The sequence below is a fragment of the Orycteropus afer genome, unplaced genomic scaffold (genome assembly GCF_000298275.1).
Source record: "Orycteropus afer afer isolate SDZICR_OR568_19922 unplaced genomic scaffold, OryAfe1.0 scaffold00006, whole genome shotgun sequence".
NCBI lineage: Eukaryota > Metazoa > Chordata > Mammalia > Tubulidentata > Orycteropodidae > Orycteropus > Orycteropus afer.
The window spans coordinates 12939250-12952647 of NW_006921593.1; the positions used below are offsets into that span (position 1 = coordinate 12939250).

The 13398-nt window shown below is 55.2% G+C and overlaps 1 protein-coding gene across 1 annotated transcript in view; it reads right to left on the minus strand.

Annotated features, from left to right (window-relative positions):
* The window catches only part of FOXK1 (forkhead box K1), a gene marked incomplete at its 5' end in the record, with an annotated part of 68309 nt that extends 54912 nt beyond the window's left edge, over positions 1-13397 (minus strand). Inside the window, one exon of the mRNA XM_007942856.1 lies at positions 13120-13397. Coding sequence (XP_007941047.1) covers positions 13120-13397 — 278 coding nt within the window. The remainder of the gene's footprint in view (positions 1-13119) is intronic.
* Between the last annotated feature and the right edge of the window lies 1 nt (position 13398).

Consider the following 13398-nt stretch of genomic DNA (forward strand, 5'->3'; position numbering starts at 1 on the left):
CACAGCGCCCCTAGAGGACAGAGTGGAACTGCCCACAGGGTCTCCAAGGCTGTCAGTCTTCACAGAAGCAAAGCCCAAACCACACCCACTGCCTGGAGTCCATTCTGACCCACAGCGCCCCTAGAGGACAGAGTGGAACTGCCCCCAGGGTCTCCAAGGCTTTAGGAAGTTAGCTGCTGCCTCCTCCATCTCCCACTGGGCAGCTAGTGGGATTGATCCTTTCTGTTGGGCGCCAGAGCTTTCTTCCATGTAATGATGCCTAACTGTGACAAGGAAGAGGTCAGTCGCCTCAAACGGAGGGGAGAAGGAATTTTTATGCTCACAAAAGCAGCACTTTTTCTTAAAAAAGCATGCTTGGGAAATAGTCTCATGACAAAGCCCAAACAGCAAACGTTTCCAAAACCACATTTTGTCCCTGGAGTTAGTGAGGACTAGATGAAATGCCATTCGCCCTCCAGCCCCACTCCCTTGGCCTCTCTCCTGGGGACAAAGAGGGGCTGGACGGAGAAGGCAGGTCTCAGGGACACCCGGAACCAGTGAGGGCCCCCTGGGGAAGTGACAGATGTAACCGAGAGATGAACAGTCCCACAGATTTACTCAAGAACCATCTGTCACCCAAAATTTACCAAAGGCAAGCCAAGTTCTCCCACCAGGTGCTAATGAGGCCGGATGCCAGGGACAGAATTACAGGACTCTTTGTTTCTGAACAAACGTGCTGTGCCATGCCCAGCATTCCTCTCCCAGGCGTACACCCCAAAGACTCTGTAGCAGAGACACAGAGGCCAGAGCTACTCCCAACAGCAAAAAGGTGGCGACCGCTTAAACGCCCTCTGGCACACGAACGGGTAAGCCACCGTGGTGCATCCTTCCCACGGAATGCTGCTCCGCCAGGAGAAGTGAGGGCCCCACACACGCCACAGTGTGGATGGACATTACGCCGAGTCAAACAAGCCAATCACAAAACGACACGTGTTGAACGACCTCACTTATATGAAAAGACAAGAAAATGCAAACGTATCGAGAACGTTGATTAGTGGTTCCTGGGGCAGGGAGGGGGGGAAGGGGCCTGACAGTAATGGGAACACCGTGCTCACTAAGGGCGGGGCCGTGAAGCTGGCCACCGTCACAGCCGTCAAGGAGCTGTGCACCTGGCAAAAGCTGAGTGGGCAAAAACTGTGTGAGAAATATTTACAACACAAAGGAGTGGCTGCTGCATATGGACAATCAAACAGTTCACGGGACTTGTCTCTTGGTTTGGAGGTTTGAGCTGTCTGTTTCATGGGACATCCCAGTTAATTGGCCTAAACACCCCCCCCAAAAAAAATTTTACTGCCATCGAGTCAACACATAGTGACCCCTCCTTGGGTTTCTGAGGCCGTATCACTATGGAAGTAGATTGCCCAACCTTCCTTCCGAGGAGTGGCTGGTGGGTTTGAACCGCCAGCCTTCTGGTTAGCAGTCAGATGCCTTTGGCACTAAGCCACCGGAGCTCCCTAACTGGCCTAATAACATACCTAATATCTTTATTCTACCTCCGAGTTCATTGCATAGCTCCTGGGATCTTAAAAGTTTGCAAGTTCAAGGGCACAACACTTGGTCTCTCTTCGCCTGGGGCAACAGAGGCAGGAGAGTCAGGAATGGGGAGTAGGAGACAGAATGTGACAACTGCCTCCACGATCAGCTGCCTCTCTGCCGATGAGCCCAGAACTGGATGGTGCCCGGCTACCAGAATCCTGATCAAAAGAGGGGGAAATGCACAACAGACTTTAAAACTCTCGTGGACTACAGACTTCCTGGGGCCATGAAGGCTAGATGAGCCCCTGAAACTATTGCCACGAGATAGTGTTTAAACCCTAAACCAAAAATATCCCTTGAAGTCATCTTAAAACTACAGTTTAACTGAACTAGTCAAAAGAGGTCTGCCTTGAACACTGCACTCTTTTACGAACTATACGTGAGGATCAAAGTGACAAGAGCAACTGGCAAGATTAGCTGGGAACCTTAGGGGGTGGGGAGTCGATGCTAATGGGGGAGGAACAACTCAGGGAGGGGGCGCTGCACAGCGCAGAGAATGTCATGGGTTTCACCGCACTGGACTCGGAAGCTGCTGGGTTACAGTGTGTCTTGCTGCGTAAATCCTCCACAACAAAAACAGTATTTAAAAAAATCAACCCACATCAGAAAGCCTATCCCTACACTTCAATTTTCAAACACACGCCTTGGGGGGTGAGGGGTTCAAAGGCCTCAAGATGAACTGCCAAGTGAACTCAAGGGAAGGACAGGCTTCTGAAAATTTCACTCCACACGGATGTCCACAAACGCTCAAGAAAGAAGTAAAAAGTACCAGCGGTTCCCTCAGTTTTACACAAACCATAAACCGGTCTACTAAACTGGTCATGGATTTCAAGTTCGACGACAAGGAGGCAGGCCACACCCTTGCCAATCTCAGAACCGTCAGAAGCGCACAGCGCGCAGACCCGACAGCTACTGAGACGAGGACCCCGCACAAGTGCAAACTCGGAGCAGTACGCAAGCTTTCCCACACTGCAATCATCACACCGACCCTCACTCAGCTTCTAAGTCTTTCCCACAGAACCTCAGTAGTGCAAAGGCTGAGCGCTCGGCTGGGAACCAAAATGTGGGGGTTTGGACCCAGCCAGTAGCTCCGCGGGAGACAGGCCTGGAAATCTGCTCCCACAAAGATCACGGCAGGAAGCCCTAGGGGTAGCTCTGCTCCGTCCCACGGGGGCGCTGTGGCTCCAGACTCGCCCTGACGGCATCTGACGACAGTGATCTTATGTTGATCTATTTCCAGAAACCGCCGCGGAAGCCCCCACGGAGCACAGCTCTACTCTCACACAAGGTCACGGAGCAGGAGGCGCTCACGCACCCAGCAGGGGTGGGGAGGAACTTTATGGGGCGCAGAGGGGAGGCAGACGGCGGACACAGCAAGGGCTCTCTGCTCCCGAAGGGGAGGGACAGTACCCGAAGCAAACGGCGGGAGGCCGAGACGGAAAGGCGGAGCCCGAGACGGAAAGGCGGAGCCCGAGACGGAAAGGCGGAGCCCGAGACGGAAAGGCGGAGCCCGAGACGGAAAGGCGGAGCCCGAGGAAAGGCGGAGCCCGAGACGGAAAGGCAGAGCCCCACGGGGGACGCAGGAGTCGGGGACCGGCCTCCGCCACAGTCACGGACAGTGATTCCATAGCTGGGGACAGCCTCTGCAGTCAGGGTCCCGGCCTCTGCCGTCGGGGACCTCCTCCTCCACAGCTGGGGCCATGCTACCCCTGTGTCAGGGACAGCCACGGTCATGGTCAGCAAGAAAGGCAGAGGAGGGCTCAGAGCAGAGGTGAAAATGCAGTGGGCTCTTCAGGAACCGGTGAGAGCTGCCCGTGGGCGAGGGTGGGCACCCAGAGAGCCAGGTGGGAGTCGGCAGTTCCTCTGGTGCGGTCCAGGGCCCTAGGGCCCCCAAAGGCCCCTCAGGGTGGCTAGAGGTCGATGCTCAATTCAGAACACTACGAGGACGCATGTGCCCTCTGCGTGGGGCGACCGCTCACATGAGGAGACTGAAGGTGAAGGAGTAGCCGGGCCAGCAGGTCACAAAAAGGCCAGTTTCCCTCCAGAATGCTTTTGCTGGTGCAGGAGCAGGCTCTGACCTTGGCCTTCGAGTGACACCTTTGACCAGTCTCTGTGGCAAGTGGAGGGCACGCAGGCTTCCCCCACACCCAGCACAGTGGTCCCGGCTGAGCGGCAACAACTAACAAAAACCGTGCTTGACCATCAAGTTCACAGCAACCCCAAAGGTCCAACAGGAGCCGAGGGACAGTGAGCTAATGTTAACAGAAGAGGGACAATTCGAAAATGTGAGCGAGGGTGGCCACACGATCCGGAGAAAACCATCAGTGGCACCAACCTGCACACGGAGAGACGGGCGAACTGGTGCGCGTTCCGCACGTGTATTTCCAAAAACAAAATACAACCCACTCTTTGTTTAAAACGTCGCTCATCCGGGTCTGGTGTTCGGCAGATGTCACCTGCAGAAGGAACCAGGTGAGCTGTCTCCTCAAGGCACGCGACTGAAGAACTCGCACCAACGAGAAGATCCTGCCTCCCCAGTGAGCCCGTCCACCCCGGGAGCTCGCCAGCAGCCCAAGGACGCACGGCTTTTCTGGCGGATCCAGCGGTGGTAAAAGCACATGTGAGTTTCCTACAGCGTGTAACAGATTACAAGACCTGCATAACTCAGCATCTACAGTCTCCCCAGAAATCAATGCGTGAGGTTCGCAACAGGAAAAAGATCCGCTGAAAATGCAGCCAGACCCGTGTGCAGCCAGACCAAGGCCCCGGAACTCACACATGGGGTTGCCATGAGTCAGCACAAAGCTGCACGGCTGTCCTTTCAGACGCCATTGTGCAATGAACCTTTAAGAAACTACCACGGTCAAGTTTGGGGGAGGAACCAGAGTCTCCTCTTACTGGAATCACAGGCCAACAGTGTGAGACTCAGGGTGGAACCAGGGAACACAAAGTCCGTACCAACCAATCTTCGTGGCGTCCGAGGCCCGCGCACACAGCAGTCTAGAAATACAGGGGGTCAGAGACGTGAGGCACCGAGCAACAGGGGTCCATCACCCAGACTGGGTGGTTACACCCTCCGGGGGCGTGCTGGTCTTGGGGGGCTCACAGTGACTCCTAGTCACTCACAGTGACTCCACGGGACAGAGCAGAACTATCCCAGAGGGTTTTCCTGGCTGTGACCTTCATGGGACCCCACTGCCAGGCCTTTCTCTCCCAGAGCTGCCATGGGGAGGGGGGAGTGCCACACCTTTCAGTGAGCAGCTGAGTGCTGAACCCCCGAGCCACCTCAGGTGCAAGCTCCCAGACCACACAGCCTGCACGGTTTCTGGGTTCTCCTTTATAAACTCACGAGACACACTGTCCTGCTTCCCTAGCGCTGCTCTGACGGGAATGTACCACAAATGGTACGGCCGTAACAAACAGGACTTTATTCTTACAGTTTGGAGGCTTTAAGTCTGAGTTCAAAGTGCCAGGCTCTAGGGGCTGGGTGGAAGCCCCTCCACCTTGGGGTCCAGCTCTGCCTCCTGCTCCCGGGCCACTGGAGCTAGAGGCGTTTCTTCACTCAGACAGCTGCTGGCTGCTGAAGCTGAGAAGCAAAGGTTGACAAGGAAAAAGGCACAGTCCCAATATTAACAAACCACATGACAAGCCATTAATTCAAGTCCATTGTAAGTCCCAAGGTCGGCAGAGCATGGCAGGCTGCTGAACAATGACACGGCTATATGCAGGGTCCAAGCGTGCCATAGGCTAGAGACCATCCATCCCCGAGGCTTCTCCTTCTATACAGGAAGCAGACCACATCCCAGAGGCAGCTACTCAGCTGCTTGTGGTAGATCCCACCATGGAGCTGATTGCCAGTCTCATCATGGGTAATAACTACCACCAGCTGCCCAGCCACTCAACCAGGCCCAGCCACGTTGACCCACAAAGTTAACTACCACATACACACACCCTCTCAATTTTTCTTTTGTTTTTATTTAACCAGCAATGATTTTACTAGAAACTCGTGAAAGGAGATAGTAGCAATGAAAAATAATGACCAGATCTCCCGACAATACAAGGACCTATTTCCAGGAAATCAAAGGAAAAGCACTCTGTGTAACCTTCTCATTTTAATATGAAACGTTTTAAATGTAGCATAATTACAGCAACGAGGCTCTGAGGTCGTTGGAGTTCTCATTAATGCAGAAAGTTTACCCCGACGTTCAGAAGCTGCAGGCACAGCAAGCGGAGAATCAGCCTCTCCTCAATCAAGTGTGTCACGTCATTGATCACAGAACTTCACACCTAACTGTGCCTCTTCCAAACGCATCAGACACCAGCCCGCCCTCTAGTCCGTCCCTGCCAACCCCACTGCTCAGTCACCACCAGCCCCTCATCGCCCGTCCCTGCCAACCCCACTCCTCAGTCACCGCAGCTTTCCTAAGTTCACTGTAAACTCAGTCCACGCTCTCCGTTACAAACACGTCCATCTCCCGGACTGTTCCTGAAACGCTGCATGTGCTCGGTTAGATGGTGCTCCGCCCCAGAAGTTCAGTGTGAATGAAACGGCAGCAAGTGGCACACAGTTTTATTAATACATGGTCAGTGGGCCAGTTCCCAACTTGCCATGTTCCCATACCCCTTTTTAAAGTCAGTGGTTACCAGGACAACAATCCGTCTTTGAGGAGTACATGTGACACAGTAACTGCCAACTGGCAGACACACGGAGCAAGGTCTGGAGGAAAGGCCGCCTCCGTCTCCCGGGCACAGCGCCCTCCCGTCCACACACAGCAGCCCCAGGCCCAGCCTCCTCAGATGGCTGCCACTCGCTGCATCTCCCTTGTGCTCAGCCACCACGCAGGGCACCTCCTGGCGAAGCCACCCGGCCAGGTCTCGTGGAGTCGCTCTAGCCAGCCGCCTCCCTGCTCTCCTGGCTGGCTTCGTGGCTCCGGTCTCTGGCAGTTCTGACCCACGCATGTCCACTCACAGGCTGCCCCCGCCCTAACCCAGGGCTCTTCCCGTCTGCCTTCACCGCGAGGAACAGACAACCCCCAATACAACCTTAGCTCTCGCATCTCCTGCTCTGGTTGCTGGGAACAGGCTGACCACCTCTCCTGCCCCATGGTTGGAAATCCAGCTCAGCCCGTGGGATCCCCCAGGCCTGGTCCACTGGGACCAGCCACGGCGTCACCAAAGGCCCCAGAACTCACACATGGGGTGCCATGAGTCAGAACTGACTCGCCAGCAAACAGTTTTGGGGAGTCCCTGGGTGGACCAATGTTTAAGTGATTAACCGCTAACTGAAAGGCTGGTGGGGTGAACCCACCCAAAAGCACCCGGAAGAAAGGCCTGGTAATCTACTTCCACAACATTAGCCACTGAGGACCCAGAGGGACCTAGTTCCACTAGGGCACACGTGCGGGCACACAGGTCAGAACCGGCTGGAATGGGACAGGGATGGTGACAAGGGGGACTGCCGTAGAGTCGGACCCGACTCATAGCAACCCCTCCTTGGGTTTCCAAGGCAGTATCTCTACCGAAGCAGATTTCCCAACCTTCCTTCCGAGGAGTGGCTGGTGGGTTTGAACTGCCAGCCTTCTGGTTAGCAGTCAAATGCCTTAGACACTGCACTGCCAGAGCTTCTAATGCTAGGGCATTTTGTAATTCATCTCAAAATCATCTCAGTCTGATAGCTACACGTATTCGTCACCTGCCTGGGTGGGGAGCAGTGAGGAGCCCATTCTGGATGTCATCACAGGGCCAGAAACAGTTACTTAGGGAGGAGCGCGCTCTGGGGGCTGCAGTTACTGACTGTGTGTCACAAGCCCCTGACCTGTGCCTTTCACATGCATGAGAGCACATCACATAGCTACCCAGCACCAGCGGCCGGGACAGTGGACAAAAAAACACAGATGTCATAAATTAACAGGGTTGGCAATGACCATCAAAAGCAGCCAACGTTACAAAAAGGGAGCCAAGAGGCATCCTGTGACTTGGGACGGGGGCAAACACCAACACCTAGCAGGCGATTTTGGGGAGGGAAAAATCAAATCTGAATCTATCACACCTCTAGATCTGTCACCAGTTTTCAGGAATTACAGGGAGTGGGGCGTGAAAGTGGGAAGCGCCACAAACAGACCCATTTCACCAGCAATGGGATCGCAGGGGGAGAGTGAGGCAGAACCTTCCATTAAATGGGACGGAGACACCCGTCAAGCAGAACTCAAACCCCGAAACAGTGCAGACCACTGAACCAGCCGGCTGAGACCAGGGCCCTGCAATGCTCTCTAAACCTCCAACTAGCCCTGGCAGTCACCTCCCAGCAAAGCAACAGACTGGCTCATAAAATAATGACTGCGACCCACGAGTCCTGCGCTCCTTTATCAAATCACCCATGAGACCAAATGGTCAACACCGACTCTAGAGCAAAGATGAGAAGGTAAGGGGCAGGGAAACTAGATTAACGGGAATAGAACAACCAGATGGAATTAATGAGAATGTCAACACATTGTGAACAAGGCAACCCTGTCACTGAACGATGTGCACAGAAATTAATAAATGAGAACCTAATTTGCTGTATGAACTTTTACTGAGCACACAATGAAGCACCATTCAAAAAAAAGAGGGAGGGAAAGATACCCACCAATCAAGGCACCTGGATTTATTTGGACCCCGATGCAAACAGATACAACGGAAGAGCAGCAAAGCACAGGCGGTAAGGAGGTCCAGACGGGCGATTCACTGTTTAGGTGTGATAATGGCAGTGTGGTTAAATTTCTCAGAAAGAACCCTTATCTTTTAGAGGTTTGTACGTGACTTCTGGCATTTGCCTGGGTGACAGGGTGGGGCCAAGGAAGCCCGGGAGGAAGGTGAGTGGGGAGAAGACGGAGGAGGCTGGGCATCGATGATAGCAGTCCCAGCGGGGAGACGGGGAGCTCGTCGCATGGTTCTATTTTTGTGTACGGTTGAGATTTGCCATAATAAAAAGTGTTTAAATAACATGATTATTGGAGCCAGTGTCACTAAACTGTATTTGTGAAAAACACTGAATTGGAAATTGTCGTGCTATATGTATTTTTGCAAAAACAAAAGTATTTTTTTTAACGTAATCGTGCCCAGTGCAGAGCACGGAAACACAAAAATGCATAAATTAAAAGTAAAATTAAAAAACCCGTTGCCACTGAGTTGATCTGGACTCCTGGCAATGCCACCTATTCCAGTCTAACTGCCCCACAGGGTTTTCTTGGCTGACCACCACTCTGCCAGGCCTTCCTCCTGGGGCGACGCTGGATGTGTTCAAACCACCAATCTTGAGGTTAGCAGGTGAGAGCGCAAACCATTTGCAGAGCCCTTTTAAAAAGCAAAAAAAAAAAAAAAGATGCCATATATCCTACCACTCAAAGCTACCACAGACAGCAGCAGTCTTGCTATTTCCATAATTCAAGTAACACATGTTTATTATAGAAATGTCAGGAAAACAGTAAGGAAAAAAAAGAGGGGAGAACTAGTAAGGAGCTACGTGTGGACCCTTTTTGTGAAGTTCATCAACAGCATCTAAATTTAAATTCTGAATTAAGTGGCACAGGACCTCTCTCTCAAACCCACCAAAAACCGAAAGCAAATCCACCGCTCCAGAGTCTGTTCCAGCCAGCTCCCAGCGACCCTAGAGGTTGGAGAAGAACTGCCCCCAGGGTTTCCAATCTTCATGGATGCAGACTGCCTCATCTTTCCCCCGCAGAGCAGCTGGTATGTTCAAACTACTGGCCTTTCCAGGCACAACTGAGCACTTAACCACTACACCACTAGGGAGCCTTACCCCCTCCGTGCCCACCTATGTAACCGAACACTGTCCCTTGCTGCCAACTGCTACCTGTCTGTTTTAGGAAACCAAGCTACATTGGTGGTGTTGCTCTTCTCCGAGAGGACCTGTACAAGTCATTCACTCACTCACTCACTCACTCTCTCATTCATTCATTCATTCAAGCACACAATTCCCTTTGAGGACCTACGGCCGGCCAGGCCCAGTCCCAGGTATCCAGCAGCTCCCCCCTGCAGCACTCCCCACAATCCTCAAACCGCAGAAGCACCCCATGTCCATCAGCAGGTACGTGGTCCATGTAGGCAGCCCAACACTCCTCGGCCACACAGAAATGAAGTCCTGATGTCCACACCATGGATGAGCCTGCAAACATCGTGCTGAGCGAAACACGTCAGTCGCAAAAGAGCCAATACAGTCTGGCCTCACTTACATGAAATAAGCAAACGCATAGAAACTAAAGACGATGTGTGGTTGAGGGGCACGGTCCGTGTTAACTGTGATGGGAGAATCCGGACAAGGATGGTGAGAAGAGCCTTACAACTGGAAGTAGGTAACCAATGCCAGGAACTGTGTTAAAACAGAACCGGGGGAGGGTTTGTTGTCTATTTCCACAAGAAAAACAAAGTTGCAGCCTCACCCCCAAGGAAGTTAAAGCCCAGAGGAAGGAGACACACAGGTCTGCTGGGTGAGGCAGGCGGGACACGGAGCCAGTGCCTCATCTGACTCCACTGCCGTGACGTGGTATCACACGTCATTTCTGTCCTGCCAGTAATTACGAAAGTGGAGGGTTTGGGAAGACTCCGTCTTGGTAACAAGGGAGTGGTAGTCCCAGCCTTCCTCTTAACCGCGTGCATGTTACCAGGAGAGGGAGAGGAAGGGGGAGGGGTTCATACAGATGTACCCCCCATGCCTGTCTCCCATCAGAGGTCCCCCCATTATGAGGGATGGGACAGCGAGGTCGGTACATGGGCCCGCTCTGGGCAAGGCTGGGTGCACTGGGCCACCACTCACCACGGGGGGGCCACCACAGGACAAAAAAAAAAAAAGCCCTAAGTCCCCAGAGACCAGGCAGCCTGCTACATCAATCTCCAGTGTGCAAAATTCCCACCAACGAAAGAACCAGAAGTGGATGGTAATGAAATTCCTGATTCCAGCAGCAACAGCAAAACTGTTCAGGAAAGCCTAAAAGCCAGCAGCCACCGTGACCGTCACCGCACACCCCAAAGTCACTTCCCGGGGGTGGGGGGCGCACATCCCCAAAGTCACTTCCCGGGGGTGGGGGGCGCACATCCCCAAAGTCACTTCCCGTGGGGTGGGGGGGCACACACCCCAAAGTCACTTCCCGTGGGGTGGGGGGCCACACACCCCCAAAGTCACTGCCCGTGGGGTGGGGGGGCACACACCCCAAAGTCACTTCCCGTGGGGTGGGGGGGCTTACACACGCTACCTCCAGCTCTAAATTCATGAAACCATCGTGGTCAACGTGACAGGCCAAGGCAGGGGACTCTGCAGAACAGCGGACTACAGCCTGCTCCAGAGACGCCGGCACCGGGGCTGGGCTTTTCTCAAACAGAAGAGCGGAAAACTGGTCCAAACTGCTCAACGCGTTAGTAGGCTGGCTTTGACAGTTCCCCAAAGCAACTCGGGTTTCTCTGGGTTGGCAGACCCCGACATCCACTCCTTGCCTCTCCGCTCGGTCTTGCAAAGCTTCAGTCACTGCCGCCAGCAGGAGCACAGCTCAGAAGCCACGCAGCTGAAGTCACAGACGTGCAGACCCACACCGCGTGCGGGCGCTCTGCGCAATGCTCAGCGTGCAGCTACAGCCGGGGGGCCTCGGGGCGCACCCAAAGAAAGCCACTCTTCCAAGCATCAATCCGCAAGGGTCCAAGTGCACCAGCAACGCTCTACACACGAGGAACGCGGCATCAGCCTAATTGGCAGCAGGAGTAAGAAGAAGCTGTGGCCTGGGTGTTTTTCCCCGAGTAACAAAAAATTCTAGTGAGAAAGTCTAGCAATAAAGCAGGCCCTAAAAGCACGCATGGTTCAAGGACTAAGAGCTGGGATGCTAACTGAAAGGCTGGCGGTTCAAATTCACCCATTGGCCCCACGAAACAAAGGCCTGACAAAGATTGTAAGAAAACCCTATGGAGCCACGCACGGGGTCACTAGGAGTTGGAATCGAGCCCATCGCCCCCAACAACAAACCAGGCCCTGGTCAGGAGACAGGACAGAAATGCTAACCGAGGCAGAACCCGAATCCTCCACCCAACCGGCCTCCGAGAGCCGGTCACTTCCGAGCAGAGACGCTGGCGGAGCGCTGCAGGGGCTCAGAATGGAGGAGTGGGGGTTCTCTGAGAGATGCCACCGCCCCAGGACCTGCCAGCTTCGCCTCCAAGGGTCCCGATTTGATAGAAACACACAGCTTTCACACTTGGAAAATGGAGGTTTGTAAACGTTCCCTCCAAACCCCAAGCAGGTGTGAGCTTGCAAACTGCACAAGACTTATACTCAAAGGTGCCAAGACCCTAGGACGGCGAAAAGGTGGCAGAAAAAAAAACTTCAGACCCTGGAATCACCCCTACAAAAATACTCTGCACTCGGGGTGCTTCTAAAAGAGAGAGGTTAAAGAGGTTGTCACAGGACCACTCCAGGAGTTAGAAGCAGTTATCAAACAGAAACCCAGAAAGTGCCTAAAAAGGAGAGGAAATGAGTAATTAAGCAGGCTCTGCCCCGATCCACAGGTCTCAGAACTCAGGGACCTCCAGGGGCAGCAGCTGTTGTTGTTGTTATGTGCCGTCGAGTGAGAAAACCTGGATCCGAAGGTCAGAAAACTGCGGAGGGATAAGGTGCAGGTTACAACCGCACCCACTGGGGGCCAGCGCCCTGCCCAGCCCGAGGCTGATCCCTGCCCCCACGACCTCGCCCCGAGCCCGCTCTTTCCCTCCCTGTCGAAGGGAATATGGTAGCTAAACCCTGCGAGACCTCCGGGTCACCACTCCCCGCGGCTCGGTGCCCAGCAACCCTGAGAAGGTGCCATGCCTCACGCATGGCGTTTCCAAGGCGCACGCAGACTCCAGGACACTTCCTGTCCTGGCCCCACGCCCAGGGGTCACTCTTCGCCTGTTCCCTCCCTCCACCCCGCTGTCCATTCACACTTGACCCCTACTCCTCCGGGCTCACCGAGCGGGGGTGAGCTCGGCCCTTGGGGGACCACGCACCTCCGGGAGGAACACCCTTCCCACCGCCTGATGCAACGCCTTCCTGGGCGTGCGCGCGCGACCCCAGAACGGGGGCGGGGCGACAGGGCCGATCCCTTGGGGTCCAGGTCTAGCGGGGTCACAGGCCGGGCAGGGGTGGTAAACCCCACTCCCAGGCCCAGATCAGGTGGGCCCACAGGCCCGACCAAGAAGACCCAAGCCGGTAAGGGCGGGGCAGGGGCGACCCTGGGGGTCCGGGCCGGGTGAGGAGGGGAAGCCGCCAGGAATCCAGGCCAGGCGGGGCGGAGGGAACCTCCAGGCAGTCCAGGGGTTGACCCCGGGGATCCAGGCCCGCGGGTCCAGGCGGGGTTCCCGGATCAAAGCCGGACCAGGGTGGTCCCCCGGGGACCTGGGTGGAGCCAGGGCGACCCCTGGGGGTCCGGGCCGGCGGGTCGCTGCCGAGCCCACCCTGGCGGTCCTAACGGAGCTGACAGGCCGACCCCGGGGCCCGGCGGGTGACAGCACCCACCCACCCCCGACACTCACTGCGGGGGCAGCTGCAGGGCGGGCGCGCCGCGCCGCTGGAAGGCCCCGTCCACGAAGACGCCGTTCTTCCCAAGGCAGCGCAGGTAGAAATGAGGCTCCTGGAAGGTGAGCTGCAGGTGGCGCCGCGACACGAAGCTCGACAGGCCTATACTGAGGTCCACGGAGCCCTGCGACGAGTTGCGGCCGATGGTGACGGTGGGCTGCCGCATGAGAAACTCGAACTCGCGGCCCTCGAGGCGCGCCAGGGCCGGCCCCGGGCTCCGCCGCACCGACGCCGCC